Below are 22,701 nucleotides of genomic sequence, written 5' to 3'. Positions count from 1 at the left end.
AATATGATAGTTACTTTTTAACTGTCACAAATGTCATGTTATTCTATCAACCATGAAATTAATGCATTGGTCCATTTGTGTTTCAATAAGTTATAACTTGTCTATTTCTGAAAGTTCTGTGATGCCTTGTGAAGAAAATGTGTTCTCTTCAAACCAACCAAGCAAATTATATATATATATATATATATATATATATATATATATATATATATATATATATATATATATATATATATATATATATATATTTATAGAATATTTTTTTTAATGTTATTGTGTATTTAATTATTACAAATAAATATGACCCATAGTTAATTTTGTTTTCCGATCTATTCAAACTCTGTTTGGAATCTAGTGATTTCATGTGTAAGAATTTCCTGTTTTGCCAATTGGTTCAAAAAAGCTAACTGATTTACCTTTCATTCATTTTAGCATTGGTACATAATAATTCTTCCACAGAATACTCTGATAAACAATATGTTGAAAGATTGACAGTTAAGAGTTAAATCGTTTTTATATCACAAACAACCACTCTTCCATGTTTACATAAACAACCACCTAATTTTAACACTACAAAATATCCTTTTCTATATTAATTTACTGATGGAAAACTGAGGGGATGTGAGGATTTATATAGTACATTATACCGAGTGTGTAGATTTACCAGTATATTGATTTAACTGATTTAGCCCACTGGCAAGCAAGTCATTTTCATCCAGCATATCAAACAAGTTGCAACTTGCTGAGTGCAAAATGTATTCTTAGCTATTTGGCTCTGTGCTATTTATGCCATTAATGTCTAAATTTTAAAATCATAAATAAATATGTTATGTTGTAAATCTATTGTAAAACCAATAAGAGATTTGGAACATGAGTAAAGATGTGTTGGTCAAATTTTAACACTAATTGGCTGATTGAATGACCATGTGATTGGTTAATTAATTATTTTATTTGTTGCCTTTTTAGTTTGACCTTCAGCGCATTGTCATATACTGTGATTCTCGGCATGCTGAACTGGAGACCTGCTGTGATATACCCAATGGACCCGTAAGCAATAGTAATGTATTTGTCTGTGATCAAATGAAAAGTATTTCCAATAAGTAATGTGATAAAATCAAAATAGTCAAAGCCATTAGGCGGTTCCTGTAAGATCAAAATAACTCTAACTTCAACCCTAATCCCATTCCTAACCTTAAAGGGACACTGAACCCAAATATTTTCATTCGTGATTCAGATAGAGCATGCAATTTTAAGCAACTTTATAATTTATTCCTATTATCACATTTTCTTCATTCTCTTAGTATCTTTATTTGAAATGCAAGAATGTAAGTTTAGATGCCGACCCATTTTTGGTGAACAACCTGGGTTGTTCTTGCTGATTGGTGGATAAATTTATCCACCAATAAAAAATGCTGTCCACAGTTCTGAACCTAAAAAAAACTTAGATGCCTTCTTTTTCAAATAAAGATAGCAACAGAACGAAGAAACATTGATAATAGGAATAAATTAGAAAGTTGCTTAAAATTCCATGCTCTATCTGAATCACAAAAGAAAAAATTTGGGTACAGTGTCCCTTTAAATCCAAAACCTACTCCTAATTCCCAAGACACAAATCCATAACTCCATCTTTAAACCTAATCTCTATCAATAACCCCGACCCACAACTCTATCTTCACTGTTACTCCCTATGACTAACTCCAATACCTAACCACATCATTAGGCCTAATCCCTAACCCCATCTCTAAACCTAATCTATATCCCTAATTCTCAACTAACTTCAATCCCTAACTCATCCATAAATATAACATCCCTATCATTAAAAGGACACTCAACACAAAATATATTTCAGGCACCTCCTTCTAATCATGGAAGCTGACATTATGGAACCCATGACTAGAGGGAGGCAAGGAAAAAACCTCAACACTATGGATATAAAAAGATTTGGTGTTTAATATCTCTTTAACCCTAACTCTAATCTAAACCCTTACAGCAATCCCTAACTCCACTGTCTAACCCTTATCGCCAAGACAACCACCAGTCGCTAGCCCCACATTCTCCTGTTGACATTTTCTTCAGCAACATTGTACACAAAAAGTGATTATGGATAACCTACACAACACATTACTGGAGCATTTCTAATGTATTTTATAAATTATTTCCCCTCCTTTACTAATGTTTATGTTGTTACATGCAGTGTGTGGTTACAGTAGTCACTGAGCCAACTCCCTTTCTGACTACAACATCTGGAGCTGAACATAGAGGCACAGAACAGACCATCAACTGTACAAACTGTCCTTTTGGTGAAAAGGTATTTTTATTTACATCTGCATGAATCCAAAAATATATCAAATATCTCACTATAATGTATGGTGATGTGTCCCTACCAATCAGATCTCATATGCAGGAGCATGCATATGGTGCAGATATATTTCCTGGAGGCCCTGCGGAACAGAGTGGTGGGGACGAGGTTTGGTTGGGTGGGCTGAGCCGCAATGATAAAGGTGGAACAAAATTGATGTGGGCGGAGTTGGGCATGTCATCGGTGGAGCTAATGCAGTCCCTAGAAACCGTGACATTTACCCTGATGGATCTGCAGAAGGACAACTGACAAACCTACCAAGCTGTGAAAACTCCACAAGATTTGGGACGGTTGGGAAGTCTGCAAATGCAATATTAAAATAAGACATTGCTGATATGTTATTCTATAGCAAGACAATAGAAATACATTGTGATTGCAAGGTGATTAATGTACGTTTTTTTTTAAGGGTGAAATGGGTCTTCCTGGTCCAGAAGGTCCTATTGGTCCAAAGGTAAATCATTCTGACCATGTCTTTATTTTTTGCTTGTATGTTGTTTAATATCTAAGTTTGAAAGTAAAAACATATCTCAGCATCTGATAACTAAAGAGTCTTCATAGATACTCACTTGCAGAAGGAACCTTTGGAGCTGTGTAACCTTGTGCTTTACATGTGACAAATCTTTAATTAACTCCAGTCTACACCATCATTCTTTGTATAAAAAGATAGATAATCCCAATCCCTTTATTACCCATGTCCCAGTTTTGCATAACCAACACAGTTATAATAATACACTTTTTATCTCTGTGATTACCTTATATCTAAGCCTCTGCAGACGTTTTTGTTGCTGTTATAATTTACTAGTTAAAGGGATAGCATACTACTAACCACTAAATATCACCTATTGAGCAGCAGATGCCATAAGTCGGCATTTTTTAAATAATTTTTTCTTTCATGTAATTGGCAAGAGTCCATGAGCTAGTGACGTATGGGATATACAATCCTACCAGGAGGGGCAAAGTTTCCCAAACCTCAAAATGCCTATAAATACACCCCTCACCACACCCACAATTCAGTTTTACAAACTTTGCCTCCTAGGTGGTGAAGTAAGTTTGTGCTAAGATTTCTAGGTTTATATGCGCTTCTCAGCATTGTTGAAGCCCAATTCCTCTCAGAGTGCAGTGAATGTCAGAGGGACGTGAAGGGAGTATCACTTATGAATACGATGATTTCCCTAACAGGGGTCTATTTCATAGGTTCTCTGTTATCGGTCATAGAGATTCATCTCCTACCTCCCTTTTCAGATCGACGATATACTCTCAATTTACCATTACCTCTACTGATAACTGTTTCAGTACTGGTTTGGCTATCTGCTATATGTGGATGGGTGTCTTTTGGTAAGTATGTTTTTTTATTATTTAAGACACCTCAGCTATGGTTTGGAACTTTATACATTTATATAAAGTTCTAAATATATGTATTGTACTTATATTTGCCATGAGTCAGGTTCATGTATTTCCTTCTGCAGACTGTCAGTTTCATATTTGGGGAAAATAAAAAAAATTTAAGAAAAAATTTTCTTACCTGGGATTTAGTCTTTTTTTCAATTGACTACTTCTTGCAAATTGCGGGCGGTATTAGGCCCGCGGGTGTGTCAAATGCTAGACTTTATTACGTCAGTCTTGGCCGACCCATTTTTGGTGAACAACCTGGGTTGTTCTTGCTGATTGGTGGATAAATTTATCCACCAATAAAAAAATGCTGTCCACAGTTCTGAACCTAAAAAAAACTTAGATGCCTTCTTTTTCAAATAAAGATAGCAAGAGAACGAAGAAAAATTGATAATAGGAATAAATTAGAAAGTTGCTTAAAATTCCATGCTCTATCTGAATCACAAAAGAAAAAATTTGGGTTCAGTGTCCCTTTAAATCCAAAACCTACTCCTAATTCCCAAGACACAAATCCATAACTCCATCTTTAAACCTAATCTCTATCAATAACCCCGACCCTCAACTCTATCTTCACTGTTACTCCCTATGACTAACTCCAATACCTAACCACATCATTAGCCCTAATCCCTAACCCTAACCCCATCTCTAAACCTAATCTATATCCCCAATTCTCAACTAACTTCAATCCCTAACTCATCCATAAATATAACATCCCTATCATTAAAAGGACACTCAACACAAAATATATTTCAGGCACCTCCTTCTAATCATGGAAGCTGACATTATGGAACCCATGACTAGAGGGAGGCAAGGAAAAAACCTCAACACTATGGATATAAAAAGATTTGGTGTTTAATATCTCTTTAACCCTAACTCTAATCTAAACCCTTACAGCAATCCCTAACTCCACTGTCTAACCCTTATCGCCAAGACAACCACCAGTCGCTAGCCCCACGTTCTCTGTTATCGGTCATAGAGATTCATCTCCTACCTCCCTTTTCAGATCGACGATATACTCTCAATTTACCATTACCTCTACTGATAACTGTTTCAGTACTGGTTTGGCTATCTGCTATATGTGGATGGGTGTCTTTTAAGTATGTTTTTTTATTATTTAAGACACCTCAGCTATGGTTTGGAACTTTATACATTTATATAAAGTTCTAAATATATGTATTGTACTTATATTTGCCATGATTCAGGTTCATGTATTTCCTTCTGCAGACTGTCAGTTTCATATTTGGGGAAAATAAAAAAATTTTAAGAAAAAATTTTCTTACCTGGGATTTAGTCTTTTTTTCAATTGACTACTTCTTGCAAATTGCGGGCGGTATTAGGCCCGCGGGTGTGTCAAATGCTAGACTTTATTACGTCAGTCTTGGCGCAATAATTTTTTTGGCGTGAAAAATACGTCTATGACGCAACTTCGTCATTTCCGGCGTCATAGTTGACGCCGGAGCCTTACACACGGTTGCATCATTAGTGATGCGAGTGTGTCATTTCCGGTTATTATTGGCGCCAAAAAAGTTTTCAGTTACATTGTGCGTCATACTTGGCGCAAAACTTTTTCATTATTTTAATAAGCCATTGATGTTTGCCTCTTGCCTTTTCCTCTATCAGAGGGCTATGCTTTTTGCATTTTTTCCCATTCCTGAAATTGTCATATAAGGAAATTGCTTTATATGTTGTTTTTTCTTTTACATTTTGCAAGATGTCTCAATCTGATCCTGCCTCAGAAGTTTCTGCTGGAACATTGCTGCCTGACATCGGGTCTACCAAAGCTAAGTGCATTTGTTGTAAGATTGTGGAAATTATTTCACCGAATGTCATTTGTATTAGTTGGCATGATAAACTTTTACATGCAGATAGTGTGTCCATCAGTAATAGTACATTGCCAGTTGCAGTTCCTTCAACTTCTAATGTACATGATATACCTATGAATTTTAAAGAATTTGTTTCTATCCAGAAGGCTTTGTCTGCATTTCCACCTGCTAATAAACGTAAAAGGTCTTTTAAAACTTCTCATTCAGTTGATGAAATTTCAAATGACCAACAACATAATAATTTATCCTCCTCTGATGAGGATCTATCTGATACAGAAGATCCTTCCTCAGACATTGACACTGACAAATCTACTTATTTATTTAAAATAGAGTATATGCGTTCCTTATTAAAAGAAGTGTTAATTACTTTGGATATTGAGGTAACCAGTCCTCTTGACGTTCGGTCTAATAAACGTTTAAATGCTGTTTTTAAACCTCCTGTGGTTTCTCCAGGGGTTTTCCTATTCCTGAGGCTATTTCTGATATGATTTCTAAGGAATGGAATAAGCTAGGTACTTCTTTTATTCCTTTTTCAGGGTTTAAAAAATTGTATCCCTTACCAGCAAATTTTATAGAGTTTTGGGAAAAAATCCCCAAAGTTGATGGGGCTATTTCTATTCTTGCTAAACGTACCACTATTCCTATGGAAGATAGTACTTCCTTTAAGGATCCTTTAGATAGGAAGCTTGAATCGTATCTAAGGAAGGATTATTTATATTTAGGTCATCTTCTCAGACCTGCAATTTATTTTTTGGTTGATGTTGCGGCTGCATCAACTTTCTGGTTGGAGAATTTAGCGCAACAAGAATTGGATTCTGACATATCTAGTATTATTCGCTTACTGCAATATGCTAATCATTTTATTTGTGATGCCATTTTTTATATTATCAAAATTGATGTTAGATCCATGTCTTTAGCTATATTAGCTAGAAGAGCTTTGTGGCTTAAATATTGGAATGCTGATATGACATCTAAATCTAAATTACTATCTCTTTCTTTCCAAGGTAATAATTTATTTGGTTCTCAGTTGGATTCTATTATTTCATCTGACACTGGGGGAAAGGGAGTTTTTCTGCCTCAGGATAAAAAACCTAAGGGTAAATCTAAGGCTTCTAACCGTTTTCGTTCCTTTCGTCAAAATAAGGAACAAAAACTCAATCCTTCCCCCAAGGAATCTGTTTCCAATTGGAAGCCTTCCTCATTGGAATAAATCCAAGCCATTTAAGAAACCAAAGTCAGCCCCTAAGTCCGCATGAAGGTGCGGCCCTCATTCCAGCTCAGCTGGTAGGGGGCAGATTAAGGTTTTCAAGGATATTTGGATAAATTCTGTCCAAAATCAATGGATTCAGAGCATTGTCTCTCTCGAATAGGATTCAGAGTAAGACCTCCTGTGAGAAGATTTTTTCTCTCACGTATCCCAGCAAATCCAGTAAAAGCTCAGGCTTTCCTAAAGTGTGTTTCAGACCTGGAGTCTTCAGGGGTAATCATGCCAGTTCCTTTTCAGGAACAAGGTTTGGGGTTTTATTCAAATCTATTCATTGTCCCAAAGAAGGAAAATTTATTCAGACTAGTTCTGGATCTGAAAATTGTGAATCGTTATGTAAGATGGTGACTATAAGGACTATTCTGCCTTTTGTTCAGCAAGGACATAATATGTCCACAATAGACTTGCAGGATGCATACCTTCATATTCCGATTCATCCAGAACATTATCAGTTCCTGAGATTCTCTTTTCTAGACAAGCATTACCAATTTGTTGCTCTTCCATTTGGCCTAGCAACAGCTCCAAGAATCTTTTCAAAGGTTCTAGGTGCCCTACTCTCTGTAATCAGAGAACAGGGTATTGCGGTGTTTCCTTATTTGGACGATATCTTGGTACTAGCTCAGTCTTTACGTTCTGCAGAATCTCACACGAATCAACTAGTGTTGTTTCTTCAGAAACATGGTTGGAGGATCATTTCTTGATTCCTCAGACAAGGGTCACCTTTTTAGGCTTCCAGATAGATTCAGTGCCCATGACTCTGTCTCTAACAGACAAGAGACGTTTAAAATTGGTTGCAGCCTGCCAGCACCTTCAGTCTCAGTCATTCCCTTCAGTGGCTATGTGCATGGAAGTTTTAGGTCTCATGACTGCAGCATCGGACGCGATCCCCTTTGCTCGTTTTCACATGAGACCTCTACAGCTTTGTATGCTGAACCAATGGTGCAGGGATTATACAAAGATATCACAATTAATATCCTTAAATCCCAATGTACAACACTCTCTGACGTGGTGGATAGATCACCATTGTTTAGTTCAAGGGGCTTCTTTTGTTTGACCAACCTGGACTGTGATCACAACAGATGTGAGTCTTTCAGGTTGGGGAGCTGTTTGGATATCTCTGACAGTACAAGGGGTTTGGAAATCTCAAGAGGCGAGATTACCAATAAATATTTTAGAACTCCGTGCAATTCTCAGAGCTCTTCAGTTTTGCCCTCTGTTAAAGAGAGAACCGTTCATTTGTTTTCAGACAGACAATATCACAACAGTGGCATATGTCAATCATCAGGGTGGGACTCACAGTACCGAAGCTATGAAAGAAGTATCTCGGATACTTGCTTGGGTGGAATCCAGCTCTCTGTGATGCATATCCCAGTTGTAGACAATTGGGAGGCGGATTATCTCAGTCGTCAGACTTTACATCCAGGGGAGTGGTCTCTCCATCCAGATGTGTTTTCTTAGATTGTTCAGTTGTGGGGTCTTCCAGAGATAGATTTCATGGCCTCTCATCTAAACAAGAAACTTCCCAGATACCTGTCCAGGTCCAGGGATGTTCAGGCAGAGGCAGTGGATGTGCTGACACTTCCTTGGTGTTATCATCCTGCTTACATTTTCCCGCCTCTAGTTCTCCTTCCAAGAGTGATCTCCAAAATCATCATGGAACAATCGTTTGTGTTGCTGGTGGCTCCAGCATGGCCACACAGGTTTTGGTATGCGGATCTGGTTCAGATGTCCAGTTGCCAGCCTTGGCCACTTCCGTTAAGGCCGGACCTACTGTCTCAAGGTCCGTTTTTCTATCAGGATCTCAAATCATTAAATTTGAATGTATGGACATTGAACGCTTAGTTCTAAGTCATAGAGGTTTCTATGACTCAGTGATTAATACTATGTTACAAGCTCATAAATCTGTCTCTAGAAAGATTTATTATAGAGTTTGGAAGACTTACATTTCATGGTGTTCTTCTCATAAATTCTCTTGGCATTCTTTTAGAATTCCTAGAATTTTACAGTTTCTTCAGGATGGATAAGGGTTTGTCTGCAAGTTCCTTGAAGGGACAAATCTCTGCTCTTTCTGTTTTATTTCACAGAAAGATTGCTATACTTCCTGATATTCACTGTTTTGTACAGGCTTTAGTTCGTATTAAGCCTGTCATTAAATCAATTTCTCCTCCTTAGAGTCTTAATTTGGTTTTGAAGGCTTTACGGGCTCCTCCATTTGAGCCTATGCATTCTTTGGACATTAAACTATTTTCTTGGAAAGTGTTGTTCCTTTTGGCTATCTCTTCTGCTAGGAGAGTTTCTGAGCTATCTGCTCTTTCTTGTGAGTCTCCTTTTCTGATCTTTCATCAGGATAAGGCAGTTTTTCTTTTCAATTTTTACCTAAGGTTGTGAATTCTAACAACATTAGTAGAGAAATTGTTGTCCCTTCCTTGTGTCCTAATCCTAAGAATTCTTTGGAAAGATCCTTACATTCTTTAGATGTGGTAAGAGCTTTGAAATATTATGTGGAAGCTACTAAAGATTTCAGGAAGACTTCCAGTCTATTTGTTTTATTTTCTGGTCCTAGGAAAGGTCAAAAGGCTTCTGCTATTTCCTTGGCTTCTTGGTTGAAACTTTTGATTCATCAAGCTTATTTGGAGTCAGGTCAGGCCCCGCCTCAGAGGATTACAGCTCATTCTACTAGATCAGTCTCCACTTCGTGGGCCTTTAAGAATGAAGCTTCAGTTGATCAGATTTGCAAAGCGGCAACTTGGTCCTCTTTGCATACATTTACTAAATTCTACCGTTTTGATGTATTTGCTTCTTCAGAAGCAGTTTTTGGTAGAAAAGTTCTTCAGGCAGCTGTTTCAGTTTGATTCTTCTGCTTTTGATTTAAGTTTTTTTTCTTTCATTTATGAGAATAAACTTATTTTTTTGGGTTGTGGATTAATTTTTTTCAGCGGAAAATGGCTGTTTTTATTTTTATCCCTCCCTCTCTAGTGACTCTTGCGTGGAGTTCCACATCTTGGGTACTGCTATCCCATACGTCACTAACTCATGGACTCTTGCCAATTACATGAAAGAAAACATAATTTATGTGAGAACTTACCTGATAAATGAATTTCTCTCATATTGGCAAGAGTCCATGAGGCCCACCCTTTTTATGGTGGTTATGATTTTTTTGTATAAAACACAATTATTTCCACATTTCTTTTGTTGATGCTTTTTACTCCTTTCTTTATCACCCCACTGCTTGGCTATTCGTTAAACTGAATTGTGGGTGTGGTGAGGGGTGTATTTATAGGCATTTTTGAGGTTTGGGAAACTTTGCCCCTCCTGCTAGGATTGTATATCCCATACATCACTAGCTCATGGACTTTTGCCAATATGAAAGAAATTAATTTATCAGGTAAGTTCTTACATAAATTATGTTTTTTTGATGAACTGACTCAGTGCTATCACTATCACAATCATTCTTTTGAAAATCTAATTTTGGAAAGCATATTTTACTAGATTAAAAGGACATTAAATTCAAAGATAATTGTTCATGGTTCAGGTAGAATATGTATTTTTTTTCTTTTATGATTCAGATAGAGCTTGTGATTTTAAACAACTTCAACTTTACAATTTTCTTCCATTATCTAATTTGTGTTGTTCTCTTGGTATCATTTGTTAAAAAGAATACATAGGTAGGCTCAGGCGCTGCTGATTGGTGGCTGCACATATATGCCTCATGGTACTGGCTCACCCAATGTGTTAACTAGCTCCCAGTACTGCATTGTTGCTTCTTCAACAAAGGATTCCAAGAGAATGAAACAAATCAGATAAAAGTAAATTAAAAACATTTAAAAATTGTATGTTCTATCTGATTCATGAAAGAAAATAATTCTGTTATCAAAAGTAATTCCTTTTATTATTATTCTTTGTTGAAAATCACTACTGTGGGCTGATGATTTGCTACACATATACCTCTTGTCATTGGTTCACAAGACATGTTCAGCTAACTCCCAGTAGTACATTGCTGCTACTTGCTATATACAAGCAACTGTGAAATAATGAAATTATCTAACACATTATAGCATTTTTTTTTACACATTTATGACTGATTCTTTAATTCATGCAATAATTTAACACAACTATAAACAATGTTCAGACTTTAATAGGATATTCTCATCAGATAAATATCTTTACTTGGCTGGAAATATATAGATACTGTTCATGTATCATACATATCTATACCTATATATCTACAGGGATAGATGTATAGGTATATAAATAAAAATTCATTAAAATTATGGGGGGAGATACATTTGCATATCTAATTTGCATAGCTTACCCAGAATTCTCTTGTGCATTGGTAACATTGTATATGAGTTATTTCTGGGGAAATAGCAAGCGGGGATTCTTGCCTAGATGTGCTAATTTCCTATGCAAATATTTGCATTAGTATATAAATATATATATATATGTTCAAGCAAACAGTACTCACTGGGCTTGACTTCAAAAGTGTTCTTTATTCCAGTGACGTTTCGGGGCTTGCACCCCTTCATCAGACCAACAAATACAAATACAAATACAAATACAAATACAAATACAAATACAAATACAAATATTTGTTGGTCTGATGAAGGGGTGCAAGCCCCGAAACGTCACTGGAATAAAGAACACTTTTTGAAGTCAAGCCCAGTGAGTGCTGTTTCCTTCTACAGTACATATTTGTGAAATTCTACTTAGCACCCTCAGTGAATCTCTAGTTCCACCACATTCTATCTGTGATCTATTGGATTAAAGGGATATGAAACCCACACATTTTATTCTGGGATTCAGACAGAGCATACAATTTTTTTTAAAAAGTATCCAGTTTACCTCTATTATCAAATTTGCTTTGTGCCCATGATATTCTTTGTTGAAGTGATACCTAAGTAGGTGCCTGGAGCCCTAAATGGCAGGAAATAGTGCTTCCATCTAGTGCTCTTGCAAAAGGATAAAATTCTTGTAAAACTGCTGCCATATAGTGCTTCAGACATGTGCATGCTGAGCTTATGAACCGGCTTTTCAACAAAAGATACAAAGTGAACACAGAAAATATGAGAGGTAAAATGGGAAGTTGTTTAAAATTGCATCTTCTATCTGAATCATGTGCCTTTAAGATCAGATGACTGTGAAGTATACTAGAGAACACTGCAATTTCATTAGCAAAATGTGCATTGTTTTGCAGTACAGACCTACACCTCTTGAAAATCCACTTCAGTGAGTTTAGCTTATCTACTTTTATGTTGCAAAGAAAGAGTAGACATAAATAAGATACTGCACTGATCAAGCAGCCACCGTATAGAATTTTTCAGACTTGGGGTTGTATGTCTGCCTTTCTGAAAAATGCCATTTTCCAAAGTGAATTTCAGGAGAAAAAAAAAATTATATTGTAAAGGTTTGTTTTTAAAAATAGTCTACAACTAAAAATGTATAGATGCATTTATTATACAGTACTGGGACACTGTCATTGTTTTCTGGTCTTAGTTGTAAAATAATTAGTTATCTTGAATTATGCCCCCTGTGTTACCATATCATAGCTCTTAATATGGACAAAAAGCATGATCCAAAAGATACAGGGAAAACGGGTGCTTTACCTATTCTAAATATCCTTTAGTCTAGATTTCTCCCTTTGCTGTAAATGTTACTCGTATAAATCGAAGGCACGTACATTTGCATACTGTTACATGGGAAAGAAGACAAAATGCTTTTAAGGCTTTTTACAAAATATTGTCCCACAGGGAACTTTGTTTGTACAATACTTCTTTTGTTTTAACACCAGAATTGAATTTCTAAGACCCTCTCTTAACTATATGTTCTGGGAAATATGAACAACAGTTTCCATGCACATAAGTTGTGGAATACTTTCTTATTTACGCTTTTATATACAATCATATTTATGCTTTATACACAATCATTTTTAAAACATCTATTACAAATTAAGAAGAAATTTATTCACAGAGGTCTGACTTATCAGTTAAAAAATCAGTTGAAAAAAAAGATAAATGAGATAAAATCAAGATGAATGCTTAGTCAGCCAAAAGTCTTGTTACCCAGAAACAGATGACAAACAAACAAATCAAAATAAACTAAACCAACCTGTCTGCTTACTAGTGTTAGTTAACTGATTGATTAGTAAACAATTGCCTAGTTTCAATTAACATGAAAATTAATTTTAAATTGTTTAATGACAGTTTTTTTCCCAGTTTCAATACATTAATAAACAGTTAAAACTGACTTTTAGACTGACTTTGTCATTTGATGTTGAATTTAATAATACTTTAATTGTATCTCTTTTTCCAAATTACAATAATAACATTTGATGCATGTATGAGTAAGATTGCGAGGGTTTACTTCTTGTACACTTTTGACATGGATCAAGTCGCTCTGGGTTCCATATTTAAGTTGCATTTCTCTTTTAATAGTAAAATATACATATGACTTGTACAAACACTTTTTGGTGCATAATATGGGCCACTCTGCATACTCGTCCTGTTGAATCTAACTGATAGTGTGCACATATACTTTGTGTTTGCAGCCTATATGGGACTTATCTATTAAAGGACCAGTAAACACAGCAGATTTGCATAATCAGCAAATGCAAGATAACAAGACAATACATTAGCATTTACTCTGAATTTCAAATGAGTAGTAGATTCTTTTCTAACACATTTTAAAGTTATGTCTATTTCCACTCCCCCTGTACCATGTGATAGCAATCAGCCAATCACAAATGCATATACGTATAGTCTGAGTTCTTGCACATGCTCAGTAGGAGCTGGTGACTCAAAAAAAGTGTAAATATAAAAGACTGTGCACATTTTTTTTATTGGAAGTAAATTGGAAAGTTGTTTAAAATTACATGCTGTATCTGAATCATGAAAATTTAATAAAACCTGAGTGTCCCTTTAAGAACACGGTGGACTCATTGTATTCTTAATCTGTAAACCCTTTCAAAAACATGTGGGTGGCAGCTAGGTGACTGTAAGAAGCTACAAGGGCAAAATTCAGCCATATTTTATAAAATAAGATAAATCCGTTACCTGCTTGCTGTTATTAAATAAATAAGGCAATATTATTACCACTTTTACAATATATTATCATGATAGACCTAATCTTTACTCTTCTGTAAGTTTTTGCTTTAATTTTCTGAATCATTTGATTTTGTTGTAATTTATATATTTTCTTCTTTTCTAAAGGGAGAAACTGGCATTCCTGGGCCGATCGGGCCTGTTGGTTCAAAAGGAGAGAAAGGGGAACCTGTAAGTAGCTGAAAATAAAATAACACATATATATATATATATATATATATATATATATATATATATATATATATATATATATATATATATATATATATATATAATGGAATAGGGAAAAAAAGGGGGATAGGGAATATTCAAGATGGCGCAACACTCAAAAAGTGAGACCCTAGATACGGGTATCTAATTATAAGTAAGTTTAAAAAACCCAGTTTGCTGGAATAAAACAACTGGTTAATGTATATGTCTGGGTATCCAAATGATAAAAATGCTGTAGATAAGAAAAAGGAATAACGGTTATTATTTGGTAACACTATTATATGCTATTATAGAGTTGAATACCATATGGTATCTAAAAATGAATATATACAATATACACAGTTAACTATGTTGGAATATAGTTAACAATATAATTGTTCTAGCCACGTGACTGATGTGATTCCCACTGGATAGTGTATGGCAGATTAGGTACACAAAAATATATATCAAAATGCTGCCATCTGCTTCAGGAGTAACCTAAATATTAGCAGATGTAACTACGCTTGGTACTTGAATATTATATTAGCCTAAGCGTACCATATGTAGTGATAAAAATAATAATAATAATGATAGAGCAGTTTCAATATCGAATTTAGATCACAAAATATAGTCCAATAAAGTTCAAAATATAAGTCCAATATTGATGGAAAACTTCAATAGCTGTAGGTAGATGCGAGTAATGCAAATGTTTAGGCAAATATAACAATGTATCCACGTTCCACAACGAGCCCGTTGGGAGTATACTTACACTCCGTTACCTCAATCTGATGAGGTAAGTGCCGCGCAGTGTATAGGTAGTTCTCCCTCCCGGTATCTGTGGTATAGTGGAGCGGTGTCCTCTTATAATCCAGAGATCTCTTTAGTACTCTCTCTCGAATTTGGCTCAATCATTTGGAAGCTCTCAGTTTAGCTCTGTTGAAAAGGTAGTTGGAAAGCCCACTGCAAGTGGGAAATAAGACACTCCCTCCTTCTTTTGCATATGAAAAGACCCTTTACACAAACAGGAGCAAGCTGGAGTAGGTAGCTGACGGTATTCTCATAAAACTTTGGGGCTTGGTTAGGAGTCCAGCTACGGCTGCACAGGAAGTATATATTTACTCACATAGTATTTTGTTAATTGATAAAAATAAACTATTAACATTTCTATTTTTCAAAGCATCCTTACTTTACAGCATTTTTTAACACCTGCCAAAAAGCTTTGAATATATATATATACTGTATATAGTTATACACACACAAGGCATGGGCATTCAGATGCTTCCTTAGCATCTAAATATGTCCAACACACTAAGATCTGTGGAAATATTAAGAAGAAATCCATTTCTGAAAAGAGCCGATTGCCATGAGCTGCTGCCTTCTTCCGCATTCGGACACACACATATATACTGTATATATATATATACCAGATAACAACAGGCTTGCACTCTCTGGTCTTTTTAAAAAAAACATTACTAGAGCTGTAACATTTTGGGGACAAGCTCCCCTTCCCTGAGGGTCTGAGCAAGGGGAGCTTTGTCCCCGAATCGTCACAGCACTAGTAACGTTTTTTGAAAAGACAGAGAGTGCAAGCCTGTTATTATTTTGTGGATATCATTTTGCTGGCACCCTGGCAGTAGTTTGGTTGGTGAAAGTGAACCTCCTGGACATTTTAATATATATATATATATACTGTATATACTGTATATACTGTATATATATATACACACATATATATATACAGTATATGAAATGAGGAAAGAAAAAACACTGAGTCTCTTAGCATATCCATGGATTTATTTGGATACAGGCTTCAATGAACAAAAAGTAAACTCCTTATCTAAATATATATATATACGTACTGTGCAAACGTCTTAAGCTACCACTGGCTTTGTTGTTTTAGGAAAGTTTTTTATGACCATCCATATTTATTTTTTGGTCTCTTTATTAAGATACAAACAGAAAATACAGGAAATATTTACATAAAACATATATATATATATATATATATATATATATCAGAACAAAATGGCTTTTCCATGCAAAAGTCAGTATTTAGTGTGACCTCCCTTGGCCCTAAGCACATCTTGAACTCTTTTGGGGAGACTGTCCTGAAGTTTTTCTAAGTAATCTTCTGGTATATTATATCAAGCTTATTTCAGCACTTACCAGAGTTCTTCTTTAGATTTATGTGATCCCATACTGCCTCTATAACATTCAGGTCTGGACTCTGTGGAGGCCAGACCATGACTGTCAGTGTATTATCAGCTGTTTTTCTCTCCAAATATGATTCCACTGCTAGCAGTGTGCTAGGTGATCGTTATCATGCTGAAAAATAAAACCAATACCAATCAGGTGCTTTCCAGAAGAAATGGAATGATGAATTAAAACCTGTCTGTACTTTTCATCATTCATGATCCCATCAATTCAGACAAAATCACCAACACCAATGGCAGAAATACAGCCCCAAACCAGGACAGACCCTCCGCCAAGTTTCACTGAGGGCCACAAGCACTCATTCTTCCATCTCTCTCCAACTATTTTTCTCACATATTGTTGATGAATAGACCCAAAAAAGTCAAACTTGGATATGTCACTCCATAATACTCTTTTCCACCGATCTTCATTTCAATCTTTGTGAGCTTTAGCATATCTTAGCCTTTTCAACCTGTTCCTCTTCTGAAAAAGTAGTTTATTGGCTGCTAACCTTCCACAAAGATCATTCCTGATCAAGCTTCTTCAGACTGTAGAAGGGTCAACTTGGCATCCTGATAAAGCTGCCAGATGCTGAGCCAGGTCCTTACTGGACTTCTTCCGGTTTCTCAAAGAAGAAACTGAGAAACTTCTCATCAAATTTTGAAAGTTTTCTTGGCCTTCCAGTCCTTTTTTGTCCTTGACCGCCCCTGATTCTTCAAATTTCTTTATAACAGCTTGAATACCACATCTTGAACATCCAGTTTGTTTGCTGATTGCCCTTTGTGAGTGGCCTTGCTGATGCAAAAGTATGATTTTATGTTTTTCAAATTCTGTGATCTTTGGCATTTTGAATGGAATGATGTGATTGAAAGTTGGTCTTATTAGCAAGCTTCCAATTAATTAAACTCATACCACATGTGTATGTAATGTTCAAGCATGTCTTGCACAAACCTGGTGTAATATACCTTTTTCACAGCAGTCATTTTGACATGAAATAGTAGAAAAAATATAGGTGTTAGCAATGACATTAATTCGGATTTTATTTCATTCAGGTTCCTGCTATTGCTGAAGTGTAAGGGGAGGTCACACTAAATACTTGCCACTTTAGACTATAGAAGCTATTTTTTAATACTGCATACAAATATCCTGTATTTTCTGGTTGTATTCTAATAAAGAGACTGATAAATAATTATATATGGTCATTAAACCATTGCTAAAACAAAAAATCTAATGGTGGCCCCTAAGACCCTAACGGCTAGATTTAGAGTTTTGTCGGTAAGGACCCGCGTAGCTAACGCTGGCTTTTTTCTGGCCGCTCCTTTAAAATAACTCTGGTATTGAGAGTCCATATAATGTCAGCGTTAGGCTCCAAAAAAGGAGCGTAGAGCATATTTAACGCAAATGCAACTCTCGATACCAGAGTTGCTTACGGACGTGGCCAGCCTCAAAAACGTGCTCGTGCACGATTCCCCCATAGGAAACAATGGGACTGTTTGAGCTGAAAATAAACCTAACACCTGCAAAAAATCTGCGTTCAGCTCCTAAGCAAGCCCCATTGTTTGCTATGGGGAAACACTTCCTACGTCTGCACCTAACACTCTAACATGTACCCCGAGTCTAAACACCCCTAGCCTTACACTTATTAACCCCTAATCTGCCGCCCCCGCTATCGCTGACCCCTGAATATTATTATTAACCCCTAATCTGCCGCTCCGTAAACCGCCGCTACTTACATTATCCCTATGTACCCCTAATCTGCTGCCCCTAACACAGCCGACCCCTATATTATATTTATAAACCCCTAATCTGCCCCCCACAACGTCGCCTCCACCTGCCTACACTTATTAACCCATAATCTGCCGACCGGACCTGAGCGCTACTATAATAAAGTTATTAACCCCTAATCCACCTCACTAACCCAATAATAAATAGTATTAACCCCTAATCTGCCCTCCCTAACATCGCCGACACCTAACTTCAATTTTTAACCCCTAATCTGCCGACTGGAGCTCACTGCTATTCTAATAAATGTATTAACCCCTAAAGCTAAGTCTAACCCTAACACTAACACCCCCCTAAATTAAATATAATTTTAATCTAACGAAATTAATTAACTCTTATTAAATAAATTATTCCTATTTAAAGATAAATACTTACCTGTAAAATAAACCCTAATATAGCTACAATATAAATTATATTTATATTATAGCTATTTTAGGATTAATATTTATTTTACAGGTAACTTTGTAATTATTTTAACCAGGTACAATAGCTATTAAATAGTTAAGAACTATTTAATAGCTAAAATAGTTAAAATAATTACAAATTTACCTGTAAAATAAATCCTAACCTAAGTTACAATTAAACCTAACACTACACTATCAATAAATTAATTAAATAAAATACCTATAATTATCTACAATTAAACCTAACACTACACTATCAATAAATAAATTAAATACAATTCCTACAAATAAATACAATGAATTAAACTAACTAAAGTACAAAAAATAAAAAAGAACTAAGTTACAAAAAATAAAAAAATATTTACAAACATTAGAAATATATTACAACAATTTTAAACTAATTACACCTACTCTAAGCCCCCTAATAAAATAACAAAGCCCCCAAAATAAAAAAATGCCCTACCCTATTCTAAATTACTAAAGTTCAAAGCTCTTTTACCTTACCAGCCCTGAACAGGGCCCTTTGCGGGGCATGCCCCAAGAAGTTCAGCTCTTTTGCCTGTAAAAAAAAAACATACAATACCCCCCCAACATTAAAACCCACCACCCACATACCCCTAATCTAACCCAATCCCCCCTTAAATAAACCTAACACTAAGCCCCTGAAGATCTCCCTACCTTGAGTCGTCTTCACCCAGCCGAGCCAAATTCTTCATCCAAGCGGAGCAAGAAGAGGTCCTCCATCCGATAGAAGTCTTCATCCAAGCGGGGCAGAAGAGGTCTTCCATCCGATTGAAGTCTTCATCCAAGAGGCATCTTCTATCGTCATCCATCCGGAGTGGAGCGGCAGCATCCTGAAGACCTCCGACGCGGAACATCCATCCTGGCCGACGACTGAACGACGAATGACGGTTCCTTTAAATGACGTCATCCAAGATGGCGTCCCTCGAATTCCGATTGGCTGATAGGATTCTATCAGCCAATCGGAATTAAGGTAGGAAAAATCTGATTGGCTGATTGAATCAGCCAATCAGATTGAGCTCGCATTCTATTGGCTGATCGGAACAGCCAATAGAATGCAAGCTCAATCTGATTGGCTGATTGGATCAGCCAATCGGATTGAACTTGATTCTGATTGGCTGATTCCATCAGCCAATCAGAATATTCCTACCTTAATTCCGATTGGCTGATAGAATCCTATCAGCCAATCGGAATTCGAGGGACGCCATCTTGGATGGCGTCATTTAAAGGAACCGTCATTCGTCGTTCAGTCGTCGGCCAGGATGGATGCTCCGCGTCGGAGGTCTTCAGGATGCTGCCGCTCCACTCCGGATGGATGACGATAGAAGATGCCTCTTGGATGAAGACTTCAATCGGATGGAAGACCTCTTCTGCCCCGCTTGGATGAAGACTTCTACCGGATGGAGGACCTCTTCTTGCTCCGCTTGGATGAAGAATTTGGCTCGGCTGGGTGAAGACGACTCAAGGTAGGGAGATCTTCAGGGGCTTAGTGTTAGGTTTATTTAAGGGGGGTTTGGGTTAGATTAGGGGTATGTGGGTGGTGGGTTGTAATGTTGGGGGGGGGTATTGTATGTTTTTTTTTACAGGCAAAAGAGCTGAACTTCTTGGGGCATGCCCCGCAAAGGGCCCTGTTCAGGGCTGGTAAGGTAAAAGAGCTTTGAACTTTAGTAATTTAGAATAGGGTAGGGCATTTTTTTTTATTTTGGGGGGCTTTGTTATTTTATTAGGGGGCTTAGAGTAGGTGTAATTAGTTTAAAATTGTTGTAATATATTTCTAATGTTTGTAAATATTTTTTTATTTTTTGTAACTTAGTTCTTTTTATTTTTTGTACTTTAGTTAGTTTAATTCATTGTATTTATTTGTAGGAATTGTATTTAATTTATTTATTGATAGTGTAGTGTTAGGTTTAATTGTAGATAATTATAGGTATTTTATTTAATTAATTTATTGATAGTGTAGTGTTAGGTTTAATTGTAACTTAGGTTAGGATTTATTTTACAGGTAAATTTTTAATTATTTTAACCCCTTAATGACCACAGCACTTTTCCATTTCCTGTCCGTTTGGGACCAAGGCTATTTTTACATTTTTGTGGTGTTTGTGTTTAGCTGTAATTTTCCTCTTACTCATTTACTGTACCCACACATATTATATACCGTTTTTCTCGCCATTAAATGGACTTTCAAAATATACCATTATTTTCATCATATCTTATAATTTACTATAAAAAATATTATAAAATATGAGGAAAAAATGGAAAAAAACACACTTTTTCTAACTTTGACCCCCAAAATCTGTTACACATCTACAACCACCAAAAAACACCCATGCTAAATAGTTTCTAAATTTTGTCCTGAGTTTAGAAATACCCAATGTTTACATGTTCTTTACTTTTTTTGCAAGTTATAGGGCTATAAGTACAAGTAGCACTTTGCCATTTCCAAACCACTTTTTTTCAAAATTAGCGCTAGTTACATTGGGACACTAATATCTTTCAGGAATCTCTGAATATCCATTGACATGTATATATTTTTTTTTAGAAGACATCCCAAAGTATTGATCTAGGCCCATTTTGGTATATTTCATGGCACCATTTCACCGCTGAATGCGATCAAATAAAAAAATTATTTTACTTTTTCACAAATTTTTTCACAAACTTTAGGTTTCTCACTGAAATTATTTACAAACAACTCATGAAATTATGGAATAAATGGTTGTAAATGCTTCTCTGGGATCCCCTTTGTTCATAAATAGCAGACATATATGGCTTTGGCTTTGCTTTTTGGTAATTAGAAGGCTGCTAAATGCCACTGCGCACCAACCGTGTATTATGCCCAGCAGTGAATGGGTTAATTAGGGAGCATGTAGGGAGCTTCTAGGGTTAATTTTAGCTCTAGTGCAGTGTAGTAGACAACCCCAAGTATTGATCTAGGCCCATTTTGGTATATTTCATGCCACCATTTCACCGCCAAAAGCAATCAAATAAAAAAAAATTGTTCACTTTTTCAAACTTTAGGATTTTCACTAAAATTATTTACAAACAGCTTGTGCAATTATGGCACAAATGGTTTTAAATGCTTCTCTGGGATCCCCTTTGTTCATAAATAGCAGACATATATGGCTTTGGCGTTGCTTTTTGGTAATTATAAGGCCGCTAAATGCTGCTGCGCATCACATGTGTATTATGGCCAGCAGTGAAGGGGTTAATTAGGTAGTTTGTAGGGAGCTTGCAGGGTTAATTTTAGCTTTAGTGTAGAGATCAGACTCCCACCTGACACATCCCACCCCCTGATCCCTCCCAAACAGCACTCTTCCCTCCCCCACCCCACAATTGTCCCCGCCATCTTAAGTACTGGCAGAAAGTCTGCCAGTACTAAAATAAAAGGTATAAAAAAAAAATAAAAATTTAAGCATATTTACATATGCTGCTATGTAGGGTCCCCCCTTAGCCCCCAACCTCCCTGATCCCCCCAAAATAGCTCCCTAACCCTCCCCCTCTGCCTTATTGGGGCCATCTTGGGTACTGGCAGCTGTCTGCCAGTACCCAGTTTGCAAATAAAAATGTTTTTTTTTAATGTTTAACTATTTGTTTCTGTAGTGTAGCTTCCCCCCCACAGTCCAATACCCCACCAGCCAAACCGATCACCAAAATAACCATATTAACCCCTTTGATCCCCACTTCTAACAAAAACATTTTCTGTAGCGTAGTGGTTCCCACCCGCTCCCTCCCCGTGCACGCGCCCGCCCGGCCTCCCCGTGCACGCGCGTCCGTGCGCATCCCCCCGGTCGTCCCCGCCCCCGATCCCGCCCCCCTCCGCATCACAAAGGCCATCGATGGCCGCCACCCACCTCCCACACCGGCTCCCACCCACCAACGAACGTAGCCGTTAATGTCCGGTGCAGAGAGGGCCACAGAGTGGCTCTCTCTGCACCGGATGGCTACAAATGGTTATTGCAGGATGCCTCGATATCGAGGCATCACTGCAATAACCGGAAAGCAGCTGGAAGCGAGCAGGATCGCTTCCAACTGCTTTCCAAACCGAGGACGTGCAGGGTACGTTCTCAGGCATTAACTGCCTTTTTTTTTAGGACGTACCCTGCACGTCCTCGGTCATTAAGGGGTTAACTATTTTAGCTATTAAATAGTTCTTAACTATTTAATAGCTATTGTACCTGGTTAC

At 36.6% G+C, this 22,701-nt stretch overlaps 1 protein-coding gene across 1 annotated transcript in view; it reads left to right on the top strand.

Moving 5' to 3' along the window:
- The window catches only part of COL22A1 (collagen type XXII alpha 1 chain), a 667,744-nt gene that overhangs the window by 290,599 nt on the left and 354,444 nt on the right, over positions 1-22,701 (top strand). Inside the window, exons 8-11 of the mRNA XM_053715381.1 lie at positions 967-1,047; positions 2,195-2,308; positions 2,766-2,810; positions 14,041-14,103. Of these exons, the coding sequence (XP_053571356.1) occupies positions 967-1,047; positions 2,195-2,308; positions 2,766-2,810; positions 14,041-14,103 (303 nt within the window). The remainder of the gene's footprint in view (positions 1-966; positions 1,048-2,194; positions 2,309-2,765; positions 2,811-14,040; positions 14,104-22,701) is intronic.

Source organism: Bombina bombina, chromosome 5, assembly GCF_027579735.1.
Source record: "Bombina bombina isolate aBomBom1 chromosome 5, aBomBom1.pri, whole genome shotgun sequence".
NCBI lineage: Eukaryota > Metazoa > Chordata > Amphibia > Anura > Bombinatoridae > Bombina > Bombina bombina.
This window is presented reverse-complemented; position numbering and strand designations above follow the sequence as displayed.